The 12,006-nt window shown below is 38.3% G+C and overlaps 1 protein-coding gene across 1 annotated transcript in view; it reads right to left on the reverse strand.

Moving 5' to 3' along the window:
* TTN (titin) overlaps positions 1–12,006 on the reverse strand; it is a 314,129-nt gene that overhangs the window by 196,868 nt on the left and 105,255 nt on the right. The window contains exons 78-96 of the mRNA XM_081340361.1: positions 11,029–11,310; positions 9,671–9,949; positions 9,270–9,551; positions 8,848–9,126; positions 8,462–8,749; positions 8,045–8,323; positions 7,638–7,916; positions 7,261–7,539; positions 6,307–6,594; positions 5,864–6,151; positions 4,972–5,253; positions 4,469–4,747; positions 4,102–4,383; positions 3,731–4,009; positions 2,349–2,636; positions 1,949–2,227; positions 1,578–1,856; positions 1,202–1,480; positions 119–406 (exon numbers count right to left, since the gene is read on the reverse strand). Of these exons, the coding sequence (XP_081196487.1) occupies positions 119–406; positions 1,202–1,480; positions 1,578–1,856; positions 1,949–2,227; positions 2,349–2,636; positions 3,731–4,009; positions 4,102–4,383; positions 4,469–4,747; positions 4,972–5,253; positions 5,864–6,151; positions 6,307–6,594; positions 7,261–7,539; positions 7,638–7,916; positions 8,045–8,323; positions 8,462–8,749; positions 8,848–9,126; positions 9,270–9,551; positions 9,671–9,949; positions 11,029–11,310 (5,358 nt within the window). The remainder of the gene's footprint in view (positions 1–118; positions 407–1,201; positions 1,481–1,577; positions 1,857–1,948; positions 2,228–2,348; positions 2,637–3,730; positions 4,010–4,101; positions 4,384–4,468; positions 4,748–4,971; positions 5,254–5,863; positions 6,152–6,306; positions 6,595–7,260; positions 7,540–7,637; positions 7,917–8,044; positions 8,324–8,461; positions 8,750–8,847; positions 9,127–9,269; positions 9,552–9,670; positions 9,950–11,028; positions 11,311–12,006) is intronic.

Below are 12,006 nucleotides of genomic sequence, written 5' to 3' on the forward strand. Positions count from 1 at the left end.
AATTTGTTAATTCAGCACATTTTAAGATTTATATCAAATAGGCTAATGAACTGAGCTTATAACTAAGAGTTGCTATGCCATAAAAGTATCAAAGGAGAGTTATATATTTTTGACAAACCTGTAAGGATGAGTTTGGCACTACAAGAAGCAGTTCCAATGGCATTGGAAGCTGTGCAAGTATATTGTCCAGCAAGACTCATATCAGTTTGTGAAATCTGTAGAACTGCGACTTTATTTAAATATGATATTTGCACATTGTAGCCATCTCTTAATTGTGCACCATCTTTATACCAGGTTACTTCAATTGGTTCAGAACCATTAATGCCACAATCAAATGTAATCGGTAACCCAACAGTTTCATGAATGTCTCTTAATTTTCGTGAAAATGAAGGAGGAAGTTTACGTTCTGCAAGGAAAAAAATATTGTACAGAGTTACTGACTCTGAATGGTTTGGATTTCAATTTGAGCATTATTGAAGGGAATACTGACTTCCCCTTTTCTTGATATATTCCAGTTTTGGCTTGGACAGTTTTGGTCATGGGTGGATTTCTGAATTAAACTTGGGTTCAACTTGATAGACTAAATAGTTCTTTCCAACTCTAGGAGTCTAATGTCTACCAATATGAGATTCATATATCCAACCAGGGCTTTTTTTCTCATAGAACGCTCAGAACGGAGTTCCGGCACCTTTTTTGGATGGAACCTTGTAGGACAGGCAAGGCGGGTTGTATGACATTTGTGAGTTCCGGCATCTTTTTCTTATACAAAAAAAGCACTGTATCTAACTATAGATAAGACTATCTAGAGTGGTGGTAATATATAGACTATATAAATTAATAACCTTAACAGAGATATAATTAGACATGCTTAAACTAAACACGATAATAATGAAGCTCTAGCAACCTATCTCAAATTTCAGTGAATTGTGGACATTGTCCTTTTTAACAAATTTCAACCTGTATGATAGTAGATGACATAAAATGAGGAAGGTTTCTTTTAATGACTTAAAATAAAGAGACTCTCTTGAGAAGCTATAGCCAGTCACATGATGTTGTTTCTAATGAAGTGTATCATTTTGTTTGTATTGGCTACAGAAATTCTCCATTGGTAAAGAACAGCTAAAAACAGAGATATTTTTCCTCTCTCATGCCTTTCAACTGAGTAATAATAGTATTTCCCAAACTGGTGGTGATTACTCACCTTGAACAGATAGCAGTGCTGAAGATACGGCTTCCCCAACACTGTTTTCTACCTTGCAGATATATTCCCCACTATCATTGCTATCCACCTGGCTGAATACCAAAGTGGCCACTTGGTTTTTATAGTGCATTTTAGAAGTACTGGTGGGTCTTAGTTTTGTGTCTCCTTTGTACCAGGACACGTTGATTTCTGGTGTTCCAGCAATTTGACATTGTAATGATGCAGAATCTCCAACTGTCACTTGCAGAGACTCTAGATTTTGGACAAAGTATGGTGGTTCTATAGAACAAAAGTACAGATTAGTTACAAAAGGAGTTTGTTTCCCACAAAAGAATCAATAGTTCTTTTAAAATATCCTTTGAAATAAGCTACATACCTAAGATTGAGACAGCTGCCTGAGAGTTGTCTTGGCCAGATTCATTTTCTATGTGACAAGAATACAGGCCAGCATCTTCTAGTCTGCTGTTAGAGATTTCCAGTATGGCAGATGTTTCTGTTGTGGTAATACTGCATTTCTCTGACTGAGTTAAATTTATACCATTTTTCCTCCAAGACACTTGAATGGGAGGGGTACCAGTGTATGAGCATTCTAATATTAATTGTTTTCCTTTCTCAACATGGAAGTCATTCAGTTTCTTCACAAATTTCGCTGGTTCTGTAAAAAATAGCATAAGATAGGAAAATTAAACTGGCTTAAAATTGATGGTTGCCTTTCTATTTAACCCAGAAGGCACAATAATTACCAACCTTTTACAAAGAGATGAGTTGTACAAGAGATTTTGCCAGCTTCATTACTGACAATGCAAGTATAGTCTCCACTTTGGACAGGATGAACATCAAACAGCTCCAGTTCAGCAACTGATTCTTCTAGAGATATGTTGCATCTATGTCCTGGAACTAGTTCAACACTTCCCCTAAACCATTTGACATCAAGAGGGAGGGTTCCTTTAATGATACTTGTAAATGTTACATTTGCCCCAGATAAAACCTGCAAAGGTTCAGGTTTCTTCACAAAAGATGGAGGTTCTAGATGTGCATTAAAAAAACACGTTAGTGATAAATGTGCAGATTAAAGAACATAAAATACAAACTTTAGAGTTTTAAACAATTATTTTCTTTTAATACATATTTTAATGTCAAATTTTACCTCTAACTATGAAATATGCTTCACATTCGTCAGATCCAGCTTCATTGGTTGCTATACAAGTGTAACTTCCAATATCTGACTCTTGAAGAGCATTCACTTTTAAAGAACATGTATTATCTGTAAGGGTTGCCTGATATTTTTCTCCACTAGTGATCTCCTCACCATCATGGAACCAAAAAACAGAGATTGGAGGGGATCCAATGACTTTGCATTCAAGTACACTTGATGAGCCCAAGAGACCCTGTGTTTCTTTCAGCCTTTTTGTGAATGAAGGTGGTATAATACGATCTGTGAACACAAAATAAAAAATAAATTACAATAATGACCTCTGCAGGGAGGGGTAAGAGGGGGCAAATGACAAAGCAGTATTAGGCCCAGACAATGGAGGCTCCACCTTTTGAATACATGTATTTTGATGCTATATGCATGTATGAAAAGAGTGTAATATACAATGTAATGCTGCTTGCAACATTTTGAGGAAAGCAAACATTCTACGGACATCTAAGATGGTGGTGATGATGATGATGATGATAACAACAACAATAAAATAACAACAACAACAACAACAACAACTGCGCTACTCGGAACATTTTACATTTTAAGGAGATACCTGGTTGATACCTAGGATGCCGGCAGCAACCCGTGTCAACCATTACTGCCAGTCAATTTGAATGTTCAGTTGACTGTTTCATGTTTTATGAATAAAAGTTTAATAATAATAATAATAATAATAATAATAATAATAATAATAATAATAATAATAATAATAATAATAATAATAATTCTTTTACTCAATTTTCTGAGTAACAAAATAGTGCTTTTCCAGTTTAGTGGGTTTTTTGGGGGGCCTGTTATATTTAAGACAGTATTGAGTGCAAACACACTCTTTCCCTTTTAGAAAGGCATTCCGAACTGTGTTAACAGTACTGCATACCATTAAAGGCAAAACATAACTTCTGAAAGGGTATCTAGGAATATTCAGAGCCGTGGTGGTGCAGTGGTTAGAATGCAGTACTGCAGGCTGTTTCTGCTGACTGCCGGCTGCCACCAGTTTGGCACTTTGATTCTGACTGGCTCAAAGTTGACTCAGCCTTCCATCCTTCCGAGGTCAGTAAAATGAGGACCCAGATTGTTGGAGACAATATTGCTGACTCTGTAAACTGCTTAGAGAGAGCTGTAAAGCACTGTGAAGCAGTATGTAAGTCTCAGTGTTATTGCTATTGCTCTAACTGACCCTCTGCCAGATATTCTACAATAAGTAGATTGCTAAAGCATTTAGGAATAACACATGGATGCCTAACATCACATGTCAATATATGCAAAACTTAATATGAAAATGCAGAGGAAATACAGAATTGTATTCCCCATGTTAATCCACTAACCTGAAACATGTATAGAAGCTGTACAACGGCTTTGACCAACGCTGTTTTTCACCTCAAATGTATATTCTCCACTGTCTTCTAAACTTGCATTCAGAATCTTGAGCACAGATACTTTATTGAAGAAAGTGATTTTGTATTTCTGGTCAGAAGTGAGTTCATATCCATTCTTGAACCATCTAGTAGTAAGCTCAGGTGTTCCAGAAACAGTGCACTCTAAGGTGCAAGAATCTCCTGTTGTGACTGTCATTGGTTCTGGTTTCTCTGTAATAGTTGCTGGCTCTGGAAGGAGATGCAAATCATAGTCACATTAGCGAGCAAGATTATGTAAAATATGACAGTGTACTTTGATTTTATTGTTTAACTTTACTAACCAAGAACTGATAAGGTAGCAAAGCATTCCTGACTTCCAGCATCATTTTTAATTTGACAGGTGTATTTTCCCATGTTGGTTGGCTCTGCATGCACAACTTGAAGGATTGCTACTTTATCTGTATATGACATCCAGAGGTTGTCACTTTCGTGGATAATTTCTCCTTTGTCTTTCAACCAAAGAACAGAAATTGGCTCAGAACCTTCAATCGTGGCTTGCAATTCTGCTGGCTCCCCAACGATTGCACTGACATTGTGAAGTTTCTTCACAAATCTTGGTGGTACTGAGGGCAGGAGAAGAAAATACGTAAATGTGAAGTAAGAGAAGAAAGATGTAAACAGAAGAGATAACAAGAATCATATACAAACCTTTCAGCATCACAGAACAAATGCAAGCCTCACTTCCCACATCGTTGACGGCTTTGCAATGATATTCACCAGTGTCTGCAGCATCAGTGTTAAGAATATGTAGACTAGCAACGTAGTCCTCAGACAAAATCTTGTACTTCTTGCTAGTTCGGATTTCTCTTTTATCCTTATACCATGAAATTTGGAAGGGCGGTGTACCTTGAAGCATACATTCAAGATGAACATCAACTCCTTTCAAAGATTCTGTTGGCTGGGGTGTCTTGCGGAAAACTGGAGGAGCTGTAAAAAAAAAGATTAAAATTTCCATTAAATGTGGAGAATGAACATTAATAAGCACCAAGAATGTAACATTACAGTGAGATGGGAGATAGCATGTATTTGAGATAAAATTTTCCATGCCCAGTTGAACTGATGGGTTTTGGTCTTTAATTGAAAAAGAATAACCCTAAGCATTATTTTTTTCCAGGAAATGATTGAGAAACAAAGGAAGAACAGATCCTGACCTTTCACTTTTAGGGATGTAGTGCTGCTAGCACTACCAGCTGCGTTTTGAGCTTCACAAGCGTAGTCTCCACTGTCTTCAACAGTCAGATTGTGCATTTCAATGACAGCCACAGAATCAATGAAGGACATGCTGTATTTGTCACTGGGGTGTATTTGAGTTTCACCCTTGTACCATGCAATGTGAATTTCTGGTGATCCACCTATCTTGCATTCATATCTAGTTGAATCATGTTCTTTCACAACTCTGGAGGAATCTAACTTCCTGATAAATCTTGGTGGCTCTGTTGAAAAAGGGGGAAAAATGTATTCAGAAGGCAAAGTTTAAACAATGCTATTTACATTAAAACTGCAAAATCTCAAGTTGCTATGGTATTATCAGCAAAAAAGGCTAACATAAAAGGCTAACATATAGCACAAGTTAAACTGTGCTATACTTCTACTTCAAATGTTTCTTACTACTTATGAAATATACATTTTAAGGCTCATTATAAGTACAATAAATGCTTAGCTTCTTTCTTGTTATTGCAGATTTGAATAGCTTAACCATATTTCTGTGGAAAATAAAGCTGTCCAGGATTATGTTCACAAAAAAGTTAAGATACTCTATTCAGATGTTGAAGGATAACTAGCTTCCTTATCATAGCATATTTCCATATGTTAAGTTGAGAAAGACTTCTAAGCATAAATACAAAACATAAAGCACCAGATTTCTTGTGAGAATCACTTGTTTCCATAAATTTATCAGCTGCTGCTCTGAAATGAGGAGCTTATCCACATTAGCATACTTCCCATTCATTTTTTTTTAAAAAATAGGAACAACAAAGATGTAGCAAGGCCATATACGTATATGTGTAAGTATAAGTGTTAGGATTTATACTTTTTAGAAATTACCTTTGAAGCTCAGCTGAGCACCACAAGAATCCTTCCCAGCACTGTTGCTTGCCGAGCAGGTATAAAGTCCAGCATCACCTTTACCTACTTTAAGAACAGTCAGTGTGGCTGTGTTTTCTACCAATGTAATCTTGTAATTATCGCCAGGACGGATGTCTCGGTTATCTTTTGCCCAGGTGATTTTCATTGGCGTAGAACCGGTGACGTGACACTTGAAAGAACCACTTTCCCCAAGAGCAACATCCACTGGCAAAGGCTTCACGTCAAAGGAAGGTGGTATCAGATGTTCTGGAGGGGGGGGGGAAGGGGGAAATTATATCTGCCTTTTGTCACTTTTTCTTAAAAAACAAACCACAATCCCCTGCTGTGATCTAACTGTATTCTTTAAAATAGTATGACTAAATGTGCCAAGTCTGAATTTTTTTTTAAAAAAAATGACACACCTGAGAGCTGGAGCTTGGCACTGGAGGAAGATGTTCCAAGAGCATTTTGAGCTGTGCAAGTGTATTGGCCAGAGTGTGCCGTCTCTGTCTGTAAGATCTGAAGAGTTGCTACATTATTTAAGAAGGTTGTTTGAATGTTATGATCGTCCCGCAAGAGCACCCCCTCCTTATACCAAGACACTTGAAGAGGTTCAGAGCCAGTGATACGACAATCAAAAGCAACAGGAGACCCAATCATTTCTTGTACATCTTTTAGCTTCTTTGTAAACGAAGGTGGAAGTTTACGGTCTGCAAACAGAAATGGCAACGTATACTATGTGATCCTAAAGCACAATAAGATTTTAGGCATGTCCTACTAGAGAAACAGTACCCCAATATAGAAACCCTCTTTTTGAAGATGGTGGGCTGTAATCTGGGTTCCAAGAAGGGAATGGCTGCATTCCAGGGGAGTCAGCAAAATTAGAGAAAGAAGGTTAAGATGACTTCTCCCTAGAAATTCTCAGAGTATATTTTTAATGATGCAAGTAGCTGCCTCAGTTTGGCAAGATTTCTGCTTATAGTGAGGAACAATAAGAGAAATTGCTTTGAAATAATTCTGCACGCCTTTTTTGATTTTTGGAGCCTAACATCTAATTCTCATATGCAAGCATCTGCACATGCACAGAGACCAACAGAACATTCCGAGGAACAGGAATTCTGTGAGCATTTCTATATTCCAACCAGATAACATGCTGTGACTGATGCAATGTACGCGTGCTGAAATTGTGAGGCGTGGACAAAGATGAAAAGTTGCATACATCTTCTAGTCTTCTGAACATTTAACCCTGCTGCCTATGTGCATGCCAGGATAGCCAAATAATGTAGCTTTATTCCTATATTTGCCACATGAATTGATTTTTTTAAAAAAAGTATTGCACAAAAATATTTGAACCAACAGATGTAGTGAATTATCACCTTTGACAGCTAGCACAGCTGTTGAAGTAGCAAACCCAGCGCTGTTCTCTATTTTGCAGACATATTCGCCAATGTCAGCACTCTCCACTTGGCTAAAAGTAAGTGTTACTATATTGTTCTTCAACTGCATTTTACAAGCCTGGGTAGATCTTAGTTTGGTATCTCCTTTGTACCACGAGACTTTGATTTCTGGAGTTCCAGCTACTTGGCATCGTAAAGACAAAGGCTCTCCGATGGTCACCTCCACTCTTTCCAAGTCTTTAACAAAGTAAGGTGGCTCTGAAGCAGAGATTAACACCACAGTAAGTACCCAGGTGGTTAAGCTACACCATAAAATTAATATAAGAGTAGTTACTCAATTTAAGTCAGCAACACACCTAAGATTGATACCAAGGCATGGCATACATCCTCCCCAGCATCATTTGCAACTTCACATGTGTATTCTCCTTCATCTTCTCTGCTACTACTAAGGATTTCCAGGATGCCTGATTTTTCTGTTGTTGTTATATTACATTTTGGAGACTGTGTGAGCTTCGAGCCATTCTTCTTCCATGTCACCATAAGTGGAGGGGTTCCGCCGAATGTACTTTCCAGAATGATGGAGTTCCCATGCTCCACACTGAAATCGCTCAGTTTCTTCACAAACACAGCCGGTTCTAAGAGAGTTTGTAAGAATGGGTCACGTCAAAAGCTGCAACACACATATGTGACTGTGTACACGTACTGTATGTATTTAAAACAAATGCCCGCTGTAATAGATGCAAAGAGTAACACTGAGACAAACCTTTCACAAACAGATGTGTAGTACAAGAACAACTGCCAGCATCATTAGTAACAAGACAAGTGTAATCTCCAGTCTGGAGAGGTCCTACTTCGAACAATTCCAGTTCTGCGGTTGAATCTGTCAAGAGGACGTTGCATGTTTTCCCTGGCACAAGTTCCCTGCTTCCTTTGAACCAGTTCATTCTGAAGGGAGGAGTTCCTCTGATCAGACTCCTGAATGTCACACTCCTCCCTGGTAAAACCTCCAGCGGATCCGGTGTCTTTGCAAAAGAGGGTGGTTCTAAATTTACACAATGTTGAAAATGTTAGTAGTTATGCCAAGTAGGTGGAACATGGATGAAATAAAGATTCAAAGAGTACAAGAGAAATACACAGAAGAAACACTTAAGAGCCAGTGGCTTGCCTTTCCTTTACTGACCTTGTACTGTCAAAAAGGCACTGCATTCATCAGAACCAGCTACGTTGGCAGCAGTACAGGTATAGGGACCTGTGTCAGAAGTATCTAGAGCATTCACCTTCAAGAGACAGACATTATCTGAAAAGCTGGTTTCATATTTATCCCCACTGAAAATCTCATCGCTTCCATAAAACCAAGCCACAGTCATGGGTAGCGATCCAGCCACTTTGCACTCCAGAACAATGGAAGAACCCAGCACACCAAATGTTTCTTTCAATCTTCTTATGAAAGAAGGTCGGATAAGGTGTTCTGTTCGGGTAAAGTCACCAAAAGACATGTTTTAAGAGATGGAAAAATATAACTAGAAGAAAGAGAACTGCAGATGAGAAGCAAGAGTTTTGTCTAACCTGAAACATCCACGGAGGCAGTGCAGCTGCTTTTTCCGACTTCATTTTGCACTTCAAAAGTGTAAAGCCCTCGGTCGTCCATGTCTGCAGAAAGGACTTTAAGTGTTGCTACTTTATTGGAAAAGATAATCTGGTGTTTGCGGCTGTTGGCCAGCTGTCTTCCATCCTTAAACCATTTGGTAATTAGCTCTGGAGTCCCACCTACGGTGCACTCCAAAGTAAAAGCACTGCCAGCTGTAGCTATCATTGGTTCAGCCTTTTCTAAGATCACAGCTGGTTCTGGAGGAAGGGAAACAGTCAGTTACAAAATCTGAGAATCGCCATGGACAGTCAGTTACAAAACTGAAACTGGTAGAATAGTTTTCTGCCATGGCAGAAAGTCAAGATTTGTTCTTCAGAAGGGGATAGAAGCCAATACCAACCTAGAACTTTTAAGTATCCAGCACATTCTCGCATCCCAGCATCATTTTTAATCTGGCAGATGTATTTCCCACCACTGGCAGTTTCGGCACTTGCAATCTGAAGAGTTGCAATGTTGTCTGAGAATGAAATCTGGAGATTTTCACTCTCTCTGATTATTTCCCCTTTGTCCTTCAGCCACAAAACAGAAATGGGCTGGGAACCTTCCACTACAGCTCGTAAAGCAGTGGGTTCCCCTGTGTAGGTGAAGGTGTCACTCAGTTTCTTAACAAATCTTGGTGGTTCTTTGAGAAAAGATGATGATTCATGGAAAAAAGAGAGAGAGAAAGAAAATTGTACATGAGCAAGAAAGAAACTCACGCGAAAAATTTTTCTCCAAAGAACAATTTGTATAAGTACTAACCTTTGAACTTGACAGTACAAGCACAGATGTCACTGCCCACCTCATTGGAGGCTTTGCACTGATATTCTCCTGTGTCAGCAGCTTCAAGGTTGAGGACATGAACACTGGCACTGAAGTTCTTCGTTGTAACTTTGAACTTCTTACTGCCTCTAATCTGCTTTCTATCTTTGAACCAAGCAACTTCAAACGGTGGTGTGCCTGTAAGTTCGCACTGAAGGATAACATCAGTGCCCTTAAGGGTGTCTACAGGGCTAGGTTTCTTGCTAAAAACAGGAGGCTCTATAATGAAACAGTTATGAAACACATAATTGATCTTCTGGAAGAGGCTTCTTGAAAACAGAGCAGAACATTCAGAAACAGAAGAGATATACTGTATACTTAAGAGTTCTCCTAATTTTCAAAAATCTATATCCCGCTTCATTTTGAAGCTGCTTCTAAATCCAAACCTGTAAAGTCCTGCTTGGAAACTCTGCCATCCCCTGCAAATTCCTTTTGCATGTGGAACTAAACATTCCAGATGAATGTAGTTCATAAGGTTGGGTGTGTGCCTACGCATATCCTTTAATACAGATCGTGATGTATGCCACGTCTATAGTCAGATCTCCTATTCTCAATTCCATTCTCGGAATCTCCTATGCCTGAGAATATAGTCTTACAGACTTCCTTCCTATCTCCATGAGATGTGATTTAAAACAAAAGCAAACAAAGGAATTTTTTTCCTCCTCTTGATCTATAATTGTTGTTAACATTTAAGTTGTTCTCTAACTATAGAATGTTGCTAAGAGGTAACAGATAAACAACCTGCAGGTTTATTAGTAAGCAGAGATAACCAAAAGCCAGGCTTCCTACTCATGTCATTCATATGTTATATTCTCTCCCACTCTTTCATTCGACCACCTGTTGGTCTTTGTCAATTTCTTAGTTGCTCATTAAATATCCAAAGTGCAGGATAAAGCTTTTTTTCTTCTGACAGAATCTGAATAATAAGAAGTAGCTTAGACTTTTATTACTCTATGCTGCTACAGTTTTGGATCTTCTGAAACTGACAATGACAGACAAAGCTAGAGGTCCCTACTCTTGATCTAACGTGAGTATTTGGTATGGCACATCAATACCTCCAATGCATCTCACAGAGACTGAGATATCTCCCAATCTCTAACTCATCCTTCTCCAACCTGATTTATTGGAGTCCAATTTCCAGAATTTCTAACCAACTGGCAAAGAAATTACAAGGACTGAAATCCAAGACTTCTGCGGGACATCAGATCTTGTAAGAGACGCATTAAAGCTTTTGGGGCGCAAAAGGATGCAGAATTAAGTACAGAGGAAGGAAGACTTTGGAAATAGTAGCTTCTAACCTTTTACTGTGACTACTGTACTGCAGCTCACAGTGCCAGCAGAATTAAGAGCTTCACAGATGTAATCACCACTGTCTTCAAGGTTGGCATCAACAATGACGAGGACTGCTGTACCATCACTGAAGGTCATATGGTATTTTTCGCTAGCATGGAGTTCTTGGTCATTCTTATACCATGCAATTTTGATTTCTGGGGAACCGCTGACTTTACAGTCAAGTTGACATGAGTCACCCTGCTTCACCATTCTTGAAGCTTCAAGCTTCTTTACACATTTAGGAGGTTCTAAGAAGTCAGATGGAAAGTAACATTTAATTACATGGTGCTCTAAGTTTTGAATAAGAACTACTGCAACTTAACCATTGGTAAGTTCCATAATATTAAAGAAAAAAAAGTTTAGGTGCTAAGAAAGCAAGAGCTGAGATAGATTGTCCATACCTGACAAAAGTACTCAGAGATAAGTAGAAACTTATTAGGTTTATTACTAGCTGTGATTGCACTAGTTCACCCACAGTTAACTTAACCATAGTTTATTCAATTCAATTTTTTTTATTAGCATGACACACTAAACCATTAAAATATGCAACACAGTAAAGTGAAATGTCGATGGCTAGTTTGTGGTTCAGTGTGTCTTGCAAATGCAGCTTAAAGGTTTTATATTTCTATACTGAGTGCTTTGGAACTATTATTTTACTACTGGTATAACCTAGCAGAAAACTAGTATAAACAATTTTTTTCACTCATCCCTATTAATTTATTATCAGTTTGTCTACCAGTAATTATATCCAAAAAATACATAATAAATTTTTGTTTTGGAAACTGAAAAATGCAGCCTTGATAAGCTTGAGGAACTGAATAGCAAGGCCAACACAAAGCCGAATCTTCCTGCAGTTACACTTAAGTCTGTGTGGAGAAGGTGGAAGAGTAACTAGTAGCTGAAACATTCTGCCATATAGGTCTCCAATAAGAGATTAAGATTAA

Source organism: Vipera berus (assembly GCF_964194415.1).
Source record: "Vipera berus genome assembly, chromosome: 1".
Classification (NCBI taxonomy): domain Eukaryota; kingdom Metazoa; phylum Chordata; class Lepidosauria; order Squamata; family Viperidae; genus Vipera; species Vipera berus.